The sequence below is a fragment of the Leptonychotes weddellii genome, chromosome 5, assembly GCF_054177405.1.
Source record: "Leptonychotes weddellii isolate Sample4059 chromosome 5, ASM5417740v2, whole genome shotgun sequence".
Classification (NCBI taxonomy): Eukaryota; Metazoa; Chordata; class Mammalia; order Carnivora; family Phocidae; genus Leptonychotes; species Leptonychotes weddellii.
The window spans coordinates 137,090,267-137,110,877 of NC_138373.1; the positions used below are offsets into that span (position 1 = coordinate 137,090,267).

The following is a 20,611-nucleotide window of genomic DNA, read 5'->3' on the forward strand; positions in this document are numbered from 1 at the left end:
ATCTTCTTTATCCATTCATCTGTCGATGGACATCTTGGCTCTTTCCACAGTTTGGCTATTGTGGACATTGCTGCTATAAACATCGGGGTGCACGTACCCCTTCGGATCCCTACTTTTGTATCTTTGGGGTAAATACCCAGTTGGCATCTGATTTTTTTAAACTAACAATGGACTTTTAAAATTATACATAAAAAGAAAGAATGGGGCGCCTGGGTGGCTCAGTTGTTAAGTGTCTGCCTTTGGCTCTGGTCATGATCCCAGGGCTCTGGGATCCAGCCCCACGTCGGGCTTCCTGGTCAGTGGGAAGCCTTCTTCTCCCTTTCCCACTCCCCCTGCTTGTGTTTCCTCTCTTGCTATCTCTCTCTCTCTGTCAAATAAATAAGTAAAATCTTTAAAAAAAAAAAAAAAAAAAGAATACAGTGAAAGTTCCATGTACCCATCACCCAGCTTCAGCTAGAGCAGGTGTTAACATTTTGCCAAACTGCTCTGTTCCTCTCCCACCCCCACCTTTTTTCTTGGACTATTTCAAAGACGATCCCAGACATTACCTAACTTCACCTTTAAGTACTTCCGTATGCATCTCTAACAGATCAGTATGCTCTCTCTTTTTTTTTAAATGCTAACTCCCATATAATTATTTAATAATATTAGTAATAATTCCCTAATATTGTCACCAGCTAGACCCTAAGACCTGACCTACTCACCTGCTTCTACCCACTGACCTTTGTCCCACATTTTTCCTTAAGCTCTTCTTTCCAGCTTATCTCTTACAAGGGTCAGGCAAAAGACCTGAAGGGCATAGCATCCCCTGATATAAACTGAAACTACCCCTCAAGCTGTAAGGACTGCCTGGACAGACAATTCCATCCAGCCCAGACCACCCAGACTGGTTTGAATTTAACTCCCAACTTGCACCTACACAGTTGGACCATGGATGGAATGACCCTTAGAGTGACGAACAATTACCTTTACCTCATTCTAATAATAAAACCTCCACCCAGGAAGGAGCACAAGCCTCATTTATAGAACATATGATATATATAGGCGTGTGTCCTTTTTTTTTTTTAAGATTTTATTTATTTATTTCACAGGGAGAGAGAGCACTTGCAGGGGAGTGGCAGGCAGAGGGAGAGGGAGAATCAGGCTCCCTGTTGAGCAGGGAGCCCCATGTGGGGCTCGATCCCAGGACCCTGGGATCATGACCCAATCCAAAGGTAGACGCTTAACCGGTGGAGCCACCCAGGTGCCCCTATAGTCATGTTTCCTTAAGACACATGTGCCACCTTATGCCTGTCTTTAGTGGTGGCAAGGCACCCCTATCTAAATATTCATTCTAATCCTAAATAAAAGAAACCCATTCGCCCTGCTTGGAGAGTCAGGCTTTAGAAGTTTTTCCCATGCTCTACTTATTTGCTGCAAATAAAGTTTCCTTTGTGTGACAGCTCACCTGGTGTAGTTTCTTTCTGTGACTCACCAAGAAACAAACTCACGTTAGTTCGATTATAGTATCACCTAATACCTAGTCTGCATTTGGATTTCGAGTATCTAAGAAATGTCTTCTTATAATTGTTCAAACCAGGATCTAAACAAAACCCATACATCACATTTGGGTGATATGTCCCTTTAGTCTTAAGCGGTTTTCTCCACTTCCTCTGCCTTTATTATATCGCTTATTTGTTGAAGAAACTGGGTAATTTGATATGTAGAACTTCTGTATTTTGGCATTGACTGATTGCATAGGATAAGATGGCATTTGATTTAGCACAAAATTATAATATTTTAGCATACCACTTTTTTATCTTGTTTCTCAGAGAACATCGTGAGTTTTGTTTTACCACTTGAACAAGTTTAAGAAACCCATAGCATCCTTATTTTGTACTTAAGGAAGCTGGGACCAAGAGAGGATTTTCCTGAAACATAGCAGCCTACCTGGAAAGTATCAGAACACTCAGTATTTTCCTTGGTAGTTGAAAGCAATGGTCCTATCAGAAGAATCATACAATGAAACTTTTTAGTGAGGACCTCACCTATTTTGTTTTCTTCCCTGTGCCTAGATATTGCCTGGCACATAGAAGATGTTCAATCAGTATTTATTATTGAATGAGTTGCCTAATTCTGCCATGTTGTCATGTTGCCTGTTCCCTCTCTGGCCTAGAACCTGGAAGGTTACAACTTGTTTTCTCTGTAAGGTTTAAAGCAGTTTAGAAGAGGGACACCTGAGTGGCTCAGTCGATTAAGCATCTGACTCTTGATTTCAGCTCGGGTCATGATCTCAGGGTTGTGGATCAAGCCCCATGTCAGGCTCTGTGCTGACATGGAGTGTGGAGCCTGCTTAAGATTCTCTCTCCCTCTCCCTCTGTCCCTGCCCCACGCATGTGCACACTCTTTCTCTCTGTTAAAAGAAAAAAATAAATAAGTCTGCTTAGAAGAGAGAACAATGATGAAAGTATTTTACCCATCACCTCAATTTCGGCACCAGTTTATCTTCCTTTTTAAATGCAAACCAGCAATATGGTACTGGCACTTCTATAGAATGCACCACAAATCCTGCAGAAAGCAATCAATGCATTAAATGAGTGTTTCAAGCTTTATATATCCATTGGTGTGGGATCCGTTATCTTTAATGGGTGGGTGGGCATGAAGTGCAGGTAGTCTTGGACTTAAATGAGTCATTTTCTTGAAGTGCTTGTTCAGCAAAAATGTTGGGGTTTCCTGTCTGTTTTTGTTTATTTTTCTTACAAAAATATGTTTAAGCCATCAGAAAAATTTCAGCACAACCAAAGACTCTTGGCTGTCTTTCATTTAGCAAAATTCTTTCTGGTGCTATGATGTGTGTTTTCTGTCAGCTAAAATTTACAGGAATAGTGAACCACAAGGATTTCCTGAGGAGAAGCTCCCACATGCTGTGTCTGAGGTTTCTCATGTTTCTTTTGGCAACAGTAACATTCTCCAATACTACAAAATTATAGTTTGAGTCCAGTGCTAATAATTTCTTTTCAAGAAAACAACTTAACTGAAACATTGTGGTTCTATTTTGCTTGAACTAAGGAAAAAAAGTTTTAACAGAAAATTACCTATCATCACCTACTCTGCCTTACCCTCCACAAAAAAAGTCCCTTCTGAGGCTGCCATCAACCTATAATAATATTCACTATATGAAACATAGAAATTTCAGTGTATTTGTTTATAAACATAACAACCCCAATCCTATAAATAGAGTGGTTAGGGCGGTTGCAGTGTGGAGCTTCATCTTGCTGTGGGCGATCACGTTTTAATATTAACACATTTGCCTTTTTCATTCTCATTCGTGTACAGAGTATGAAAAGCTCATCAATATGGTTTTATATCCCACATTAAAATTAACTTTTTCAGAACTATCACTTGTTGAGGGGTGCCTGGGTGGCTCGTTAAGCATCTGCCTTCAGCTCGGGTCATGATCCTGGGGTCCTGGGATCGAGCCCCACATCGGTCTCCCTGCTCGGTCAGGAGCCTGCCGTTTCCCTCTCCCACTCCCCCTGCTTGTGTTCCCTCTCTAGCTATCTATCTCTCTGTGTCAAATAAATAAATAAAATCTTTAAAAAAAAAAAAAAAAGAACTATCACTTGTTGAGTTTTGTTATAGCTATTCTTTGTTAATGCAGTTATCAGGAAAGACTATTAAAATATTCCCTTTCCGGGGTGCCAGGGTGGCTCAGTCGATTAAGCGTCTGCCTTCAGCTTAGGTCATGATCTCAGGGTCCTGGGATCGAGCCCCATATCAGGCTCTCTGCTCAGCAGAGAGTCTGCCTCTCCCTCTCTCTCTGATCCTCCTCCACTTGTGCTTTAACTCTCTCTGTCTCAAATAAAATCTTTTAAAAAATAAAATAAAATACTCCCTTTCCAACCACATATCTTTGTTTGTTTGTTTGTTTGTTTGTTTGTTTGTGTATTTTAAGTAAGCTCCACGCTGGGCTTGAAACCCAGTGCAGGGCTTGCAAGAGTCAGATGCTTAACCAACTGAGCTACCCTGGCGCCCCAACTACTTACCTGTTTAAGGCTTGATTTTCTTTTCTTCTTTTTCTTCAGAGATTTTATTTATTTGACAGAGAGAGAGCACAAGCAAGGGGAGCGGCAGGCAGAGGGAGAGGGAGAAGCAGGCTCCCTGCTGAGCAAGGAGTCTGATATGGGATTCCATCCCAGGACCCTGAGATCATGACCTGAGCCGAAGGCAGATGTTTAACCAACTGAGCCACCCAGGCACCCCAAAGCTTGATTTTCTTTATATACTTCATCCAGAACAATAAATTGCAACACACTGAATGAAGAAGCATATAAGAATCCGGCTATCTCCTGTTAAGCCAGATAATAAGGAGAGTTGCAGAAAATGTTAAATAATCCGCTTTGCTCAATACTTTTTTTTTTTTTTTCCATTTTGGAATGGGTTTATTGTTATTTTTAAGTAAATTAATAAGTATTTTAAATTTTTTTAGTTTTAATTTCTAATATGATAAATCTTGTTAGACATCCACAAAAACTCTTTGGGGCTCTCAATAATTTTTAAAACCTTAAACAGGTTTTGAGACCCAAAAATCTGTGAACCAGTAGTCATGATGTGGTTTTCTGAGATCTGTCAAATAATACACAGGTTATTTGGCAGTTTCAGAGAAAAAATGATAGTAATCTTAGCCCCCAAACATTTTTTTAATTAATAAAATAATAATTTTACCAAAAATCCCTTTGCACTCTTAAAAAAACTGCCCATGTGCTACGAGGTCTATTTCAGTCAGTTCATCTTGGCTAATGTTCAGTTCGTTAACCAAGGGATTTTTGTTTTTCATTTGTGTGTTATCATTGGTTAAATTTTAAATTTTATTTTGGCTCAAAAGTGATTGAAGCATAGAAATAGAAATAAAACAGTATTATAAATGCTACAACTCAGAATGCTGTCATAATGAATAAGAGCTTTAGAGTTCATACAGTCTGAGTTTATATGTGTTAGAAAGTGGAATGATTTGTAGTAGCAGTCCAAAAGAGGAAAGTTCAAATGTGAAATACGATGGTGACTGGAATTACATTCTATCAGATCTGCAATACCTTCATCCCTAGTCGCCAGAGATTATTCTGAAATTTTGTCAAATACTTAGTTATGTAAAGCCATGAAACAAGGCACAGTGATAACCTTGGCAAGCCAGAATTTCCCAGAACTGTAAAACAGTGCATTCCAGGGTGAAAGTGATGAATTCTGTCACTAGAGATGGGGAAGAAATCAGAACTACTAAAGCATCATTCATAGTTGCATAGCTCAAATAGATGGATGTCACACCTTTGACCAGAACGTTGTGAAACCAACCAAAAAGTTAATAAAAAGTTTTAGCATTTATAGAAAAGGCAGAATAAGGTACTGACAAAATTACTATATCAAATGACACCATTGGACATTATTGGTATTATTCAAGGCAAATGATTAATGCTGCTGTTTTTGCAAAATGTCAAATAGTAGGTGTTCCAGCTAATGGTGTTTCCAACTGAGTATGTATATGTATGCTCTTAGTTGATGTGCAGAACATGGAGAACAAAGTATTCATTGTTTCTCTTCTGTTTAATCACGTTTACAAGTATGTTACACATAATCCATTTTGTTATTTTGTGAGCTGTGACATAAACTGGAAAAGGAAGGGACTTTGGGGTCAGTGCTGACACAGCATCAGTTAAGTGTGTAGTAAGAAAGGTACTAGAATTTGAATGAAAAGAAGTTTGATCCCATCCCCACCCACGAAGCCTCTTGCCAGAGAACAGGTAGCAATCAAGAGTATGCCTCAATATATTGACTGAGCATTTAATTAGAACAAGAGTCAGCAGACTAGCTGTTGGGCCAGGTTTGTCCTCTGTTCCCCACCTATTTTTCTGTGACTGGTGAACACAGAGTAGACTTTACGTTTTTAAATGGTTGGGGAAAATATCAAAAGAATGATATTTTGTGACACATAGAAATTAGAAGAAGTTCAGTATTTCCATAAATATTTACTGGAGCATAACCACACTCATTGGTTTATGTATTGTTGTAGCTGCTTTTGCAGTACAGCAGCAGGATTGATTAGTTATGAGAGAGACCATATGGCCTGCAAAGTGTGAAATATTTACTGTCTGGCCTTTTACAGAAAAACTTTGACAACCCTGGAATTAGAGTAACTCCACTTTGATCCATCATATTTATTGTTCTTCCCCATGGGAGTTCATTGAAGAAAGGGTTCTACTGCCTTAAAAACAAGCTTTGTGTTGTTTTTTTTTTTTTTTAAGTGTGTAAACTTTTCAAAAGGTCACCCCAACCGAACAAGCATTCTTGTTCTTTTGCCACTCTGGGGACAGAGCAGGGAGGAGTTCACAATTCATTTTGGAAATACTTGAGTAATTCAAGGTAGTATTTGAAGATACATTATGGGTGATACAAAAATTAACCATTTGTGCCAACAGAGATTTAAGTCTGATAGAGAGATAAGAAACATATTCCTCCTTTTATTATAATCTTTTGCCTCTTTTTCCCAAAAGAGCATTAAACATAGCTTTAAAAGGAGGCATTTTATGTATCTTTTATTCTCTCTGATTGATACCCAGCAAATTGCTACCAGTATAAGCAAATTCCCACTGTTCCTCATTTTCCCAAACTCAGGGATATATTCCCTAAAAATACTGGTCTAATTTAACTGCCTCTCCTCTGTTTCCATAGCATCCAATACAATCCTGTAATTATTGATTTGCTTGATGTTTCTGTTTTAAACTATAAGGAAGTTTCCCTGGTATCTTCCTCTCTAGACACAGGAGGGACTGTTTGTTACTTTAGATAGTATAATATAATATTTCGGAGTGTTGGCTTTGGAGTCAGACTTGTCCTGCTTTCTGTATGTGAGTGAATCTGTTTCCTCTTCTATGAAATGGGAATTAACAATAACAATGATAGCAATGATCATAATACTTTTTTTAGAGTTTGTTGTGAACCTTAAGTGAAATGATGCAAGTAGAATGCTAGTTAAGCTTTTGCCACATGGTAGTATGTTAGTTGTGTTGCTGATACTATTGTTTTGATGGTGGTTGTTATTGTATCTCGACTACCTAAGGTCTTTTTTAAATTAAGTATTAAATATTTTTGTTGAATGGAGTCAAGGTTTATTTTTAAACATGTTACCAGCTTTGTGCTTTAGAGAAGACTGAAAGTTAAAACTAAAGCTTGCTGTTTATCCAGAAATTTGTCCCATAGGTTTTCATGTAACAGTGATGCTTATGTATCTGATGGGATTGGAGTTTGTTTTGTTTGTTTGTTTGTTTGTTTGTTTGTTTGTTTGTTTTTTGGGGTTTTTTTGGTCTGTTCCAAAACCTGTGCGCTTTCACCTGGCTTATCTAAAGTTGAAGTGTAAATTGAGTGATTACTATGGGCCAGTTACTGTTCTAAGAGCTTGTAAATATTTAGTCCATATAAGAGCCCTATGAACTAGGTCTTATTATTATTCCTATTTTAAGATGAGACAGCTGAAACACAGGATTATAAACTGTCATAGGATACTTAGCCAGTAAGAGGCACAGTTGGGATTTGAACCTATAGTCTGGCCCCAGAGTTTGTGTTCTTAACCACCATGTTCTAATGCTTTTATTAGCCACAGAGTCTCGTTTGCCATATGGTTGTATGTAAGATACAGCTTATTTTAGGTAACTTTCTTGGAATTTTAAGTTTGTTTACAGTGCTGGGTGTGTGGTAGATAATACATATTTGTGCTTGAATGAATTAATGAATATGATGGTATGATAAAATTATAGTTAGTGCAGTATATAATCATTGCTTAATTCTTGGCTTCAAGCAATAACTGCTTTTCACTGTAGGCCCTCTTAGGAGCTATCTATAGCCAGGCTTGGCTATTTTGAAGCAATCTACTCTAATACTACAAATATTTGGGCAAAGAAATTGCTTAACAAATCTATTTATATTCTTAAATTCATTTTTTCTTGCTGGTACCCACTCAGAAAAATCTGTGTTTAGAGTTTTTCCTTTTTTGGGTCCCTCTGTTGAATTGTTTGTAGTTTGTTTTTAGGTTTTTTTTAATGTTAGATAACATTGTGACAGATAATTCACTTTTTAATAGATGAAGCCTTAAAGAATTTGTGTATACTGGTCATGATAGTGAAGTTTGGTGTTGGATTGGCCTCTAAAATTTTTGAAATAGTAATGATACTGAAATTTGCTTTATTTTATATGTCTCTTTCAGAATTCTCCACTTTACCAGTACTTACAGGATCTGGGACACACAGACTTTGAAATATGCTCTTTTCTGTCACCAAAACCAGAAAAAAGCACAGTGACAGAGGGACAACAAAAGCCTCCTGCAAGAGCCCTGACAAAAGTAAGAAAGCATGTTCATTCTCTATGTTTAATCTTTTGTTCTTCACCTCACTGATATTTAAACTGCCTTAACCCTTACCCTTGTAAAAAAAACAAAAACAAAAAACCTTATAAGCACCTCCATGTCCTTTCTGACTCTGATAAGACTTTATTTTTTATTTCGTCAGTAGTACAAAACTGTTTAGATAAATATAAGTCCTTACTGTTTTGGACTGTCGTAGTAATTTCTATAATGAATGGAAATTAATATGGTTGAGGATTAAAATATATTATTTCTTAAAATATTGAAGTTGTTTGGAGGGAACCAGAAAAATATACTAAAACCTTAATGAGAACTCAACCATTAGGACTTTTATATTAATTAGAATTTTTTTCTTTGCATATTTTTTAAAAGAGAGCACAAGTTATAAGAAAGCAAACTGATAACATATTTCATGAGCAATTTCAAGGATATGTGATGGAGTGGGTATATTTACCTCAGTTTGTGATGCCCTTTATATCTAGGCAGTATCCTCTTATGCAATAAATATTTCAGTTGATTACAACATTGCAAGGCTGAGATACTGGAAGAATCTCCACTAATTATGTTCTGTAAAACGTATTTACTAGATTCATTTATGTTCTATTAGCCATATTTAATAAAATAAAAAAAAATATTCCAGTACATTTCAGTTTTAACGAAAGGAATTCTAATTTAATAGAAAAAATAAACCAGATTACTTCATTTCTTAAGCATTCTAGTTTAATCAGTGTTTTATTATATACAAGACATCATTATTTTTTCGAGGAGGCTTTTAAAGTTTTCAATTAGTTGTTTACTCTGTGGTGATAGAGAGGGAAGTCTCTTTTCTCCTTTTCTTAGAAAAACCCCTAAAATGTGAGGTAACCAAGCTGGGCCCATTTGCAAGAGTAGAATAAATACCAGAGAAATGTTTTTTTGACTGATACTTACAGGGTAGGAATTAGAGAGTTAGAGCTTACATGGATCAGAACCAGTTTGCTAGTCCTCTGGACTTAAACTCTTTCTTCTCTCTGCCCCTTTCAAATGTGAATGTTCCTGGGAAGAGTTTTGAAAGCAAAACTGAACGATATGGCTAATAGGTTATTTATAGATTAAAACTTGGATTTGAGATTACTTGGCAACAAAAGACAAAGAATGGGCCAAGGGATAGTCTTAGGCAGGATATGGGCATTGGCCTTTTTTTGTTGTTCAAACTTGGGTTTTAAAGGTATTTAATCCTTTTCATTTATGATATGTATTTTTACATATAGAAGTGTTATTAATTTATGAATAAATAAAATGAGAGTTTAAGATTTACTGGTCCTCAGAAATTGAGAAATAGCCAGAGAATGTTTTTCAAAATTACCACATGTCTAGAAAGTTCCTTTAGTTTTCATATTATTTCAACTGTATGAGCTATATTTTTCTAAAATGGAGTTTTTCTAAATCCGGGACAGCTGAATTTTAGAAAGATTTGTTGTATTATTTAGTTCCTTCTCAGGGGATATATTTTTAGAATCGCCCCCAAAGTTCTGTTCAAGCAGTGAAGTACCAGTTATTTTCTTTGGAAAGCAAAGTTTATGTATAATAAGAGATCGTGATGAAACTGTCATTAGCCTTCATCACCATTTTTTAATGTTCTTGTGAGTACTTACTGAGTACTCTTACTGGTATTCTCACCATCAATATTCATTCTCTGTATATTTTTCTAGTTTCTTTTCCTGTGATTCTTCTTTTTTTTTTTTTTTAAAGATTTTATTTTATTTATTTGACAGAGACACAGTGAGAGAGGGAACACAAGCAGGGGGAGGGGGAGAGGGAGAAGCAGGCTTCCTGCCAAGCATGGAACCCGATGCGGGGCTCGATCCCAGGACTCTGGGATCGTGACCTGAGCCGAAGGCAGACGCTTAACGACTGAGCCACCCAGGTGCCCTCCTGTGATTATTCTTAAATGTTCCTTCCATAAAGTTTTAACATCAGGCCTCTTCTCTCTTGGTCTGTTTTTATAAGTGATCTCATCTACTTTCTTGCCCTCATTGGCTACTTGTGTGTATTCTCCATCTTCACTGAGTTCTGGACATTGCTTAAACATTTCACATGGCCTGTGCCCCAGGAAACTCAGATTCATATGTATAAAACAAATAAAATATTCTTTCCATATTCCCAAATTACCACTCTCAGTTATCTTAAGATTTCCTATGACTCCCACATTAATTTGGTCACTAAATGATATATCAAGTGAACTTCTTATGTCTCTAAAATCCAACCCTTATCCATTACCATTTTTTGCTACCCTACTTGAGGCCTTTGTCATTATTTAGCTAGACTATTAGATATCCTCCTAATCAGACTTCTTGGCTACAGTCATTTCCTGCTAGTATTGCCTCTACACTGTAGCCAGTTATTTTTCTTAAATGCTGATTTTTATTGTTTCATTTCCTTGCTTAAAAATCTTTGGTGGCTCCTCACAGCCTACAGGATAAAGTCTAAACTATTAAGGCATTTAAGACCAAAGTCCTTTAAAACCGCTCTCAGTGATCATTACTGTTCCCTTCTTTCCTTGGGTCTTAGCCTGTCCCAGGCTCTGCCACCATGCCCGTGACGTGCTTCCATGGCTGTGCCCTTTCTTCGTCCTGTTCTCTTGCCCAGAATGTTCTTCCCTCCTTTGTTAAATTCCTGCTCATCTGTTAGGGCATAGCTTCAGTGTTAGCACCTCTTGACCTTTTTTCCCACACTTTCCCAGACTTTACTTTGTTTTGTAATTATTTATACCATCTCTTCTATACTAAGTTCTTGAAAACAGCAGTTATGTGTATTCATCTTTGTTCCTATGACCCTTTTTCAGTACCTGGGATACAGTAACCACTCAATGAATATAAACTCCATTTACTAGCATGGAAATGGGCTATTAACATTAAGGTAATTTTAATTTTTGGTTGATTCAGTAATACAACTTTTATTTCAATATGAGACACTTTTTCTAAAATTGATTAAAATGTCTCTCTGCCTTAGCATTGTGGAATGAAATGTTCTTAGTATTTGAGAACTTGGAGCATCTTATGGTTTTCATTTATTTTATTTTTTAAAGATTTTATTTATTTATTTATTTGACAGAGAGAGAGACACAGTAAGAGAGGGAACACAAGCAGGGGGAGTGAGAGAGGGAGAAACAGGCTTCCCACTGAGCAGGGAGCCCGACGTGGGGCTTGGTCCCAGGACCCTGGGATCATGACCTGAGCCGAAGGCAGATGCTTAACAGCTAAGCCACCCAGGCACCCCTGGTTTTCATTTTGAAATACATACTATCATCATCTTGATATAGCTAGTATATAGTGTACCCAGTAAATGGGCTGCATCAGGATAACTTCTGAGTGCTCTTTTATTTTTTTAAAAAATTAATTAATTTTTTTATGTAGTGTTCCATGATTCATTGTTTGCATATAACACCCAGTGCTCCATGCAGTCGTGCCCTCCTTAATACCCATCACTGGGCTAACCCATCCCCCCAGCCCGCCTCCCCCCTAAAACCCTTAGTTTGTTTCTCAGAGTCCATAGTCTCTCATGGTTCGTCTCCCCCTCCGATTTCCCCCCCTTCATTCTTCCCCTCCTGCTATCTTCTTCTTCTTCTTTTTTTTTTTTCTTAACATATATTGCATTATTTGTTTCAGAGGTACAGATCTGTGATTCAACAGTCTTGCATAATTCACAGCGCTCACCATAGCACAAACCCTCCCCAGTGTCCATCCCCCAGTGACCATCCCCCAGTGTCCATCACCATCCCTCCCACCCTCCACCACTCCAGCAACCCTCAGTTTGTTTCCTGAGATTAAGAATTCTTCTGAGTGCTCTTTAAAAAATCTGCTTTCAGGTCTCATTCAAAACTTAATTTTAACTTAATCTAAACCTATAGATTGGGGTCCCAAGAATATTTCTAAATAAAATTTCCAGGTGATTCTGATGTGCAAGTAAATCTGGGAATTATTAAGGAGCCTGAACATATTGACAAAGGATATAACCTAGGTGATTTTTTTCTCCCTTTTTCTAATAAAAATTCTGAATTTTTTCTTCTTAATTAGAAGTAAGTTATTTGAAGTTTTTCTGCTGTTTGGGTGTGATTTAATAAATCCTATACAATGTCATTCATCTCCTTCAGCAAGGCATCCTGTTAAAAGTGGCTGAAACCATCAAAAGTTGGATTTTTTCTCAGTACAATAAGAAAGATGACTTACTTCACAAGTTGGTAAGTGTTTGCTCTACTTCTTTTTGTCAGTTTTCAGGGCTCCAGTTTACTAGTGACAGAATCTAATTGAATCAGAATTTGTTTTGCTACTGATTTGGGCAGTGATTGATTCTAAATAGAAATTCTGGGCAGTTCTCTGAAAGGAGACTGCCTACTTCATGAAGTGTTAAAGTTTGTTGGTATCACCTAAAAAAAAAAATCAACAAGAAGTTCTTCAATAATTGTGGATATTTGAATTTGGTTTTATTAGTATTATTTCATAGTTCTTCCAAGAGGTTGTTAGCCATTTAGAATAGAATATTCTGGTAGTTATTGATACCTTATTTGTTAGATTACTAATTTCCTGCTGCCATCTTCCTCCACTGACAAGTATTCCTCTCAATAGGGAAAGGAATATATCCATTAGTAAGATCTTCTCCCTTTTCATTAGGAGCTTGACTGTCTGTATCCTTATCCCACAGTCTAAGATTACAGAGTTTGGGCAAAATCAAAGTCGTTCCCCCCTAATTTATTTATCATTGATCTACCATTCTCTGATAACTTCATATATAAGATTTAATCTCCCAAGACTAATCACAGAATTTCCCAAAGACTTGGAATTGTGACCATGATCACAAATCATCTTTGTGATTCCTGTGAGGCTTGCTTTTTTTTTTTTCCCCCTACTCTCTATGGTAATAGATCTGGTGTTTGACCTCTGACCCCCAGGAGGGATACTTCAACTTTGTGCATCCTAAGCAATGCAGAATCCAAATAGTATAGCTAAAAAATTGAAGTTATGAAGTTCTCATGTCTCTCAGAAGGAGTAATCAAGTTACAAGTAAGCAGATTTCAGGATCCTATGCTGGCCTATGACCTTAAGATAATTATCATTCTTGTAAATTACCATTTGTAAAGAGATGTTTACAAAGTGCTTTCACATTTTGGTTTGGTATTCCAAACACTGTAAGGTTAGTGCATTTTACCAATTGGAAAGCCTGAGATTCAGACAGTTCAGTTTGGTTTAAGAATACTTAGTAAGTGAATTGTTCAAGAATGTTCAACTAGAAAGTGATAGAGTTAGAATTTGAACTCAGGTCTCCTGTTTCAAAGCCTAGGCTCTCCATTATAACATACTACCTCTCTAGCTTGAGTATTATTACGTATTGACTGACTAAAATTACTTTTTTAGCAATCCAAATGGGCAAGTTCTCTGTTCAGGGTTTCATCTTTGTAGGTATATTGAGAAGGTCAATGAAGTGTCTTGTTACCTGCGTAGAATATCATCTCTATCCAGGTGGAGCCATCCTCATTCTTCAGTGATACTAGGACTGTGGTAAGGTATATGGATCCATATACATTTTTCTGTGGTTTAGTCGTAGTCTACATAGTCCTGATCTTTTCATTCTTGGTCCTTTGTCACTGGCCACATGTTTCACTGTAAAGTGCCAGCTTCTCTACACCTCTCTTTTGTGCTTATATTATAGAGAACTGTAAGAAGTACATGCCAGAGAAATCATTTACTAGTAATGGAACAAGGAATTACCCTGTGGCTTCTGGCATGAGATGGTTGACTTTTCCTTTGACTGTGACATATTTAAAATTTTGTTGGCTATACAGATCTTGAACCAGTCCCTCTTTCCTTTTATAAAAATACTGGCAGTTGCTCCATGATAGCTGAACCTTTTGCCATTATTCCTTTTTATTAAAGTAGTACTTCTTAAAGATTAAAAAAAAAAGTTCTTTTATAACAACTATAATGGTAGGGGTATTAGCACTTTTTAAGCACGTGTTAGCCTGTAAAGTGCTTTCACACATGTTATCTCATTTGGTCCTCATCAGCTTTATGAAACAGCACAATATATTAAAAAATATATAAGATCATTGAAATATATTGACACATGAATAGTTCCCTTCTCTATCCCTAGGGGTAAAAACAGAAATCTCTCTATGGTTTAGCTGTGCTTCTCACACCCTTTCATTCCATACAGGCAGATATCTTCTGAGTTACCTTCTCATACCATTTTTCCGGTTAGATCCTTAAAAGAATCCTGTTACCCATTGAATCAAGTCTAGTTCATCACTTCAGCATGAAAGAGTCTGCATAATTTGGCCCTAAACTACCTTTCCAGCCAATATTTTCATCAGCCAACCCAGTCTTCCTTTTCTTTTAGTCCATATCTATTCTGTATGTCTGTGTTTGTGCTATTATACTATGGTAGAATTCTTTCCATTTTTTTCTCTTTTATTGCAGTCTTTTCAGTAGGCAGTCCTAGCTCTTCCTCAAGACCTTTCCCACAAACTTCAGCGTATTGGATCTCTTATTTTCTTCAACAATGTAGTAATAATTATCCATGCTATGTTCTGTAGGTTTTGTATCGTATTATGTGTGCTTTTCTTTATTGTAATTATTTCATGTGTACTAACAACATTAACAGCTAACACATAGTATCTACTATGTAAATGTTTACTGTGCACCAGACACTTAATATTTTATAAATATTGACTTACTTAATTCTCACAACAATCCTATGAAGTAGGTACTATTCTTACCCTCATTTTGCAGATGAGGAAACTAAAACAGAAAAGTTATTAACTTAAGATGTAGAACCAGGATATAAACCTAGGTACTAACTGCATCTTGCACTCAAACTTGTTGAGGGTGAGCCAGAGTTCACATGGTGCACTTCCCCACAACACGGAACACCCAGCCATACAGATGGTACCTACTAATATTCAGTCAATCAGAATTAGTACCTTTTAAATCTTCATTTATTTGAGACTTAGACCTGAGTCCAAATAAAGTTATTGCGAATGTTTCTTAATATCAGCAGATGTCTATTTTTCCACTAATTTGATTGCCATATTGCAAATATACAGTTTTAGAATTTATCCTTAAAAAATTTTTAATTCATCGATTTAATCTGATTTAATTTTATAGCTATGATTAGAATATAGTTCAAATTCTTCCTTTCTAGAGGTAGTCGAGTTACTAGATAATACTGCATTAGTTAGAGTGTCTTGTCACTTTCAAGTTTATTTGTATGTTTGGGTGATTATAGGTGGTTAGTTTGTCACATTCTTTTTTTTTTTTTTTTAAAGATTTTATTTATTTATTTGACAGAGCACAAGCAGGAGGGGAGGCAGAAGGAGAAGCAGGCTCCCCACTGAGCAGGGAGCCCAGAGCGGGGCTCGATTCCAGGACCCTGGGATCATGACCTGAGACAAAGGTAGTCACTTAACCAACTGAGCCACCCAGGTGCCCCAGGTTGTCACATTCTTGAATCAAATATTCCTAAAGCTATTAGTACTGCCTCAAAGCACAGTAGTTTTGAGGAAGCATTATCCCAGTTTTTCAGACAGGTCTGATGACAAGGATGGTGTTAAAGAGTGTGTACCTGGGACACCTGGGTGGCTCAGTCTGTTAAGCATCTGCCTTCAGCTCAGGTCATGATCCCAGGGTCCTGGGATCAAGCCCCGAATCGGGCTCCCTGCTTGGCGGGAGGCCTGCTTCTCCCTCTCCCACTCCCCTGCTTGTGTTCCCTCTCTCGCTGTGTCTCTCTCTGTCAAATGCATAAATAAAAAATATTAAAAAAAAAAAAGTGAGGTGGAGTAATTAATTGGTTCCTAATGTTAGAATTCTGATTTTTTTTAAAGATATTTATTTATTTATTTAGGAGAGAGAGGGAGAGAATCCCAAGCAGACTCCGTGCTGAGCACAGAACTCAAGGCAGGGCTCAATCTCACTGAGGTCATGACCTGAGCCAAAATCAAGAGTTGGACGCTTAACTGACCGAGCCACCCAGGCACCCCTAGAATCATGATTCTAAGAAGAGAAAGGAGGCACATGAAAAGATGCTCGACACCCTAATTATCAGGGAAATGCAAATCAAAACCACAATATGACCTTACACCTGTCAGAATGGCTGGTATCAAAAAGACAAGAAATAATAGATAATTAAAAATTAATAAAGGGGTGCCTAGCTGTCTTGGTCGGTAGATCATATGATTCTTGATCTATACCACATTGGGTATAGATCTTTTGGGTATAGATCTTTTTTTTTTTTTTTTACTTATTTTTAAAGATTTTATTTATTTCAGAGAGAGAGAGTGAGAGAGAGAGTGTGCAGGCATGAGTGAGGGGAGAGGCAGAGGGAGAAGCACACTCCCCGCTGAGCAGGGAGCGCGATGCAGGGCTCAGTGCGGGGCTTCCTGACCCAAACCCAAGGCAGACACTTAACCGACTGAGCCACCCAGGCACCCCTGGGTGTAGAGCTTTCTTTAAAAAAAGAAAAGGGGCGGTCTGGGTGGCTCAGTCACTAAGCTCAGGTCATGATCCCAGGGTCTTGGGATCGAGCCCCACGTTGGGCTTCCTGCTCAGTGGGAAGCCTGCTTCTCCCTCTCCCACTCCCCCTGCTTGTGTTCCTGCTCTCGCTCTCTCTCTCTCTTAAATAAATAAATAAAATCTTTAAAAAAAAAAGAAAAAGAAATTAAAAAAGAAAAAATAAATATGTCAGTATAGGGCTAATATTAATTTAAAACATTCTTCTCCTTCTCTAAAAGTGATGTATAACACACAAGAAGATAGGCACTCATAGTTGGATATATGGATCACTGCATTCCTATTTAGTCCCCATTATGATCAGCTTAGGTAGGGTAGGTAGGCTCTTGTGTGGGAATGATTAACTGGCTAAGAAGAACAAACCCGTTGTCTTCAAACCCTAGACCTAATTGGTTTTACTTTAATAGCTAAAGGCCTTGTCCATTAAAAGTTCTCTTTATTTTTATCTTGTAATAGGATCATTCTGTTCTTAAATTTAATGCATAATAAAAACTTCAAATTTTCTCATACGGCAGACTCTATATAGGGTAGTATAATTGATTACCAAAGACTTAGGATTTGAAATCAGAATTCTGGACAGCTACTTAATCTCTGGGCTTTAGTTTCTCCTCTATAGAACAGAGAGGAGGATGAAAATGTACATTGTGGGGGTTACTGTGAAAGTTAACCTGTGTACTCTAATATTGCTACTTTATCTCTCACCTTTTTTGTTTTTGTTTTTGTTTTTTAATTTATCTATTTAAGTAATCTCTACCCTCAACATGGGGCTCAAACTCGTAACCCTGAGATCAAGAGTTGCATACTCCTGCTCCTGAGCCCACCAGGTGCCCCTCATCTCTCACCTTTTTACCATGTACACTCTATGTAAAACTAAAAGCAATGACTTGCAGTTCTAAAGAGGCTTTTGTTCTTCCCATCCCCCTCTTCCAACTGTTTCATCTGGTCAGTTCTTGTTCATACTTTAAGACTCAGCTCAGGCATCACCGCTTTTCTTTTCTCTGACTTCATTACAAGTTTTGGTTCCTCTGTGCCATTTTCATAATAACCCAGGTATACCTCATTGCACTTCTTTGCACATTATGTTGTGACTGTTTACTTTTCAGTCCTCTTCATTAAACTGTGAACTCTTTGAGAGTAGAGACTTGTATGTTATGCTCATTTTTCGTGCCCTTGGTGTCAAGCGTGGTTCTTGTTGTATATATAATATTTTTTGATAGATAGAAGGAAAAGAAGAAGGAATAAATGAGCTAGTATATGTGAAAGCATTTTGTAAACTATAAAGTGCAATGCACATATTAGTGTGGTTTTGCATTACATTCCTCAGTGTTGTGTTTTCAATATCTGAATGTCCGTTTTTAGAAGGCCTGGATCCTACTGATGTAATTCTCACTGTATTGGCTATATTATTACAGTATCCAGGGACAGCATCTTATGTTACAGGATTATAGTTTCCATGCTCTGTTCCAACAATTTAATTAATTAGACTTAACTAGGCAGGTTTTTAGTCTTTAGTTACTTCACATTTCTTTATTAAAAATTTATATTTTACATCTGGTGGCTCAGTAACATTCATCTCAATCTTTATTGTTTCACATTTATGGTGAAACTAAAATCCCATACATCATACTAAAGATAGATTGAACTGTTGTATCTTCTTCTTGGAGGCTATACTGAAAATAAATACCCTAAATTTTGTTGGCACATTAGGAGCTTAACATTTAATACAAAATTATGTATGTAATAATGTCTCTCTTCCGTTTTTTTAATGGCAAGGATATTGGATTCCGACTCGACTCACTACATACCATTCTGCAACAGGAAGTCCTGTTACAAGAGGATGTGGAGCTGATTGAGCTACTTGATCCCAGTATCCTGTCTGCAGGGCAACCTCAACAACAGGAAAATGGACACCTTCCAACACTTTGCTCCCTGGCAACCCCTAATATTTGGTACTGTCCAGAAAACATCTATCCCTTGCTTACATATATGGTATTAGCAGAGGAAATCCATCTTCTTGTTCTGTTGTAAAGACACTATAAACATTCCATACATTTTAACGTTGTAATTAATGTAATGATACCCCAAAGGTTTAAAAAAAAAAAAAAGTACCTTTCTAAAGTAAACACTGTTTAAAGTGAAGCTGGAAAAAAATCCAATTATTACATATTTTTAATTCAGTATAATTAGTTCTGTGTTTAATAACCCAACAAGCAGGCATAACATGTGCCCCAAGGATCTCTCTTACCCGTATACCTATATATGTGTGTGCATGCAGTCCTAGCCACTTATGTATCTTTATAATTAATAGATTATATCATAAATGCATTATAGAAACATCAAAAATAGGATGGAACATGGAGGTAAACAGTCAGTTCTTGCTTTGTTGGCTGAGAAGCCATAGAGAATAGACTGACAGTTCAGTCCTAAAACTTTTCGACTACTTGAAGTATTTGGGTCTAATGCAGAAGTCCCAGGCCATGTTTTTAGAAAGAATAGCAAAAAAGGATTTATATACAGAACTGTTCATGTCCTCTTCCTATTAAAGTATGAGTTTATTAAGTGAACAAAATCACTGCTTGAACTATTCAAGTTACATAGGTAGTTACATAACATTGGCCTCAGATTTCTGAATTTATCTGTCTTTCCTGTCACATTGACAAATGCTTCATATTGTAACAGGTAGCAAAGTATGTCTTCCAAATCTGTAGTCACTCAGCATCATGATGAAGTAAAGCGTCTTACCCTTTACAAATATAAGAATGCAAGGAACTGCTAGAAGGAACCAGGGTTTAAAGAATTTTACAGCTTTAACTCTCAAGTTTCCTTTAGGCACAGATGTGATTAAGCAACCCTGAGGCCTGTAAATACTTTTAGACTTTGCTATTAATGCATGAAAGTATATGATGAGATTTTGCTTTGATATTACCAGTATCATTTGAAAGTAAAGTATTCCAAGGGAAATTGGGACAGGTAAATATTTAGTAGGAAGCATTCTTATATGTGACTTTATAATTTGATTATAACTGTCTTCAAGTATTGTTGATTTTTTTTAGATATCCTCAGACACATCTCCCTATAGTCACCTCTTTCTTATATATATTTTTATCAAAGCCTTCATTGCTTAAAAGATGTATTTTAGTCTGTAGATTTGTAATTAACCTAGAGAAAAAAAATTCATATATATTTTTACTTAAAGCATTGTAAAAGTACCAAGTTTGTGCATATTATGGGCTGTGGTAAGTATGTGTATTCCAGATTGATGCTGATTATTTAAAATTAGTTGACTTTACTGAAACAATTACTCGAGTATATATTAGTTCTATTGGAAAAATACTTATATTTTCTTGAGATATTTGTTTCTGTGCAAATAATTAGTATCTGACTTTAGGAAGAGAACTCATAATATGACAATATTAAGATGTATTTTAATATTAAAAATAGTAAAAATTATTTTTACTTTTAAATTTATAAAATTGGATTTTATTTATTTTTTTTTTCTTTTTTTTTTTTTATTCTTATGTTAATCCCCATACATTACATCATTAGTTCTAGATGAAGTGTTCCATGATTCATTGTTCGTGCACAACACCCAGTGCTCCATGCAGAACGTGCCCTCCTCAATACCCACCACCAGGCCAACCCATCCTCCCACCCCCCTCCCCTCTAGAACCCTCAGTTTGTTTTT

General features: G+C 36.8%; 1 protein-coding gene across 8 annotated transcripts in view; it reads left to right on the top strand.

Annotated features, from left to right (window-relative positions):
• The window catches only part of VEZT (vezatin, adherens junctions transmembrane protein), a 73,745-nt gene that overhangs the window by 18,984 nt on the left and 34,150 nt on the right, over positions 1-20,611 (top strand). For 3 of the 8 annotated variants that reach the window (XM_081819066.1, XM_081819067.1, XM_081819073.1), the window contains exons 2-4: positions 8,231-8,365; positions 12,519-12,605; positions 18,700-18,875. In XM_081819066.1, the coding sequence (XP_081675192.1) occupies positions 8,231-8,365; positions 12,519-12,605; positions 18,700-18,875 (398 nt within the window). Of the gene's footprint in view, positions 1-8,230; positions 8,366-12,518; positions 12,606-13,826; positions 13,926-15,746; positions 15,815-18,699; positions 18,876-20,611 lie in introns of those variants that run through there. The other 5 variants (XM_081819068.1, XM_081819069.1, XM_081819070.1 and 2 more) reach the window with 4 other exon arrangements.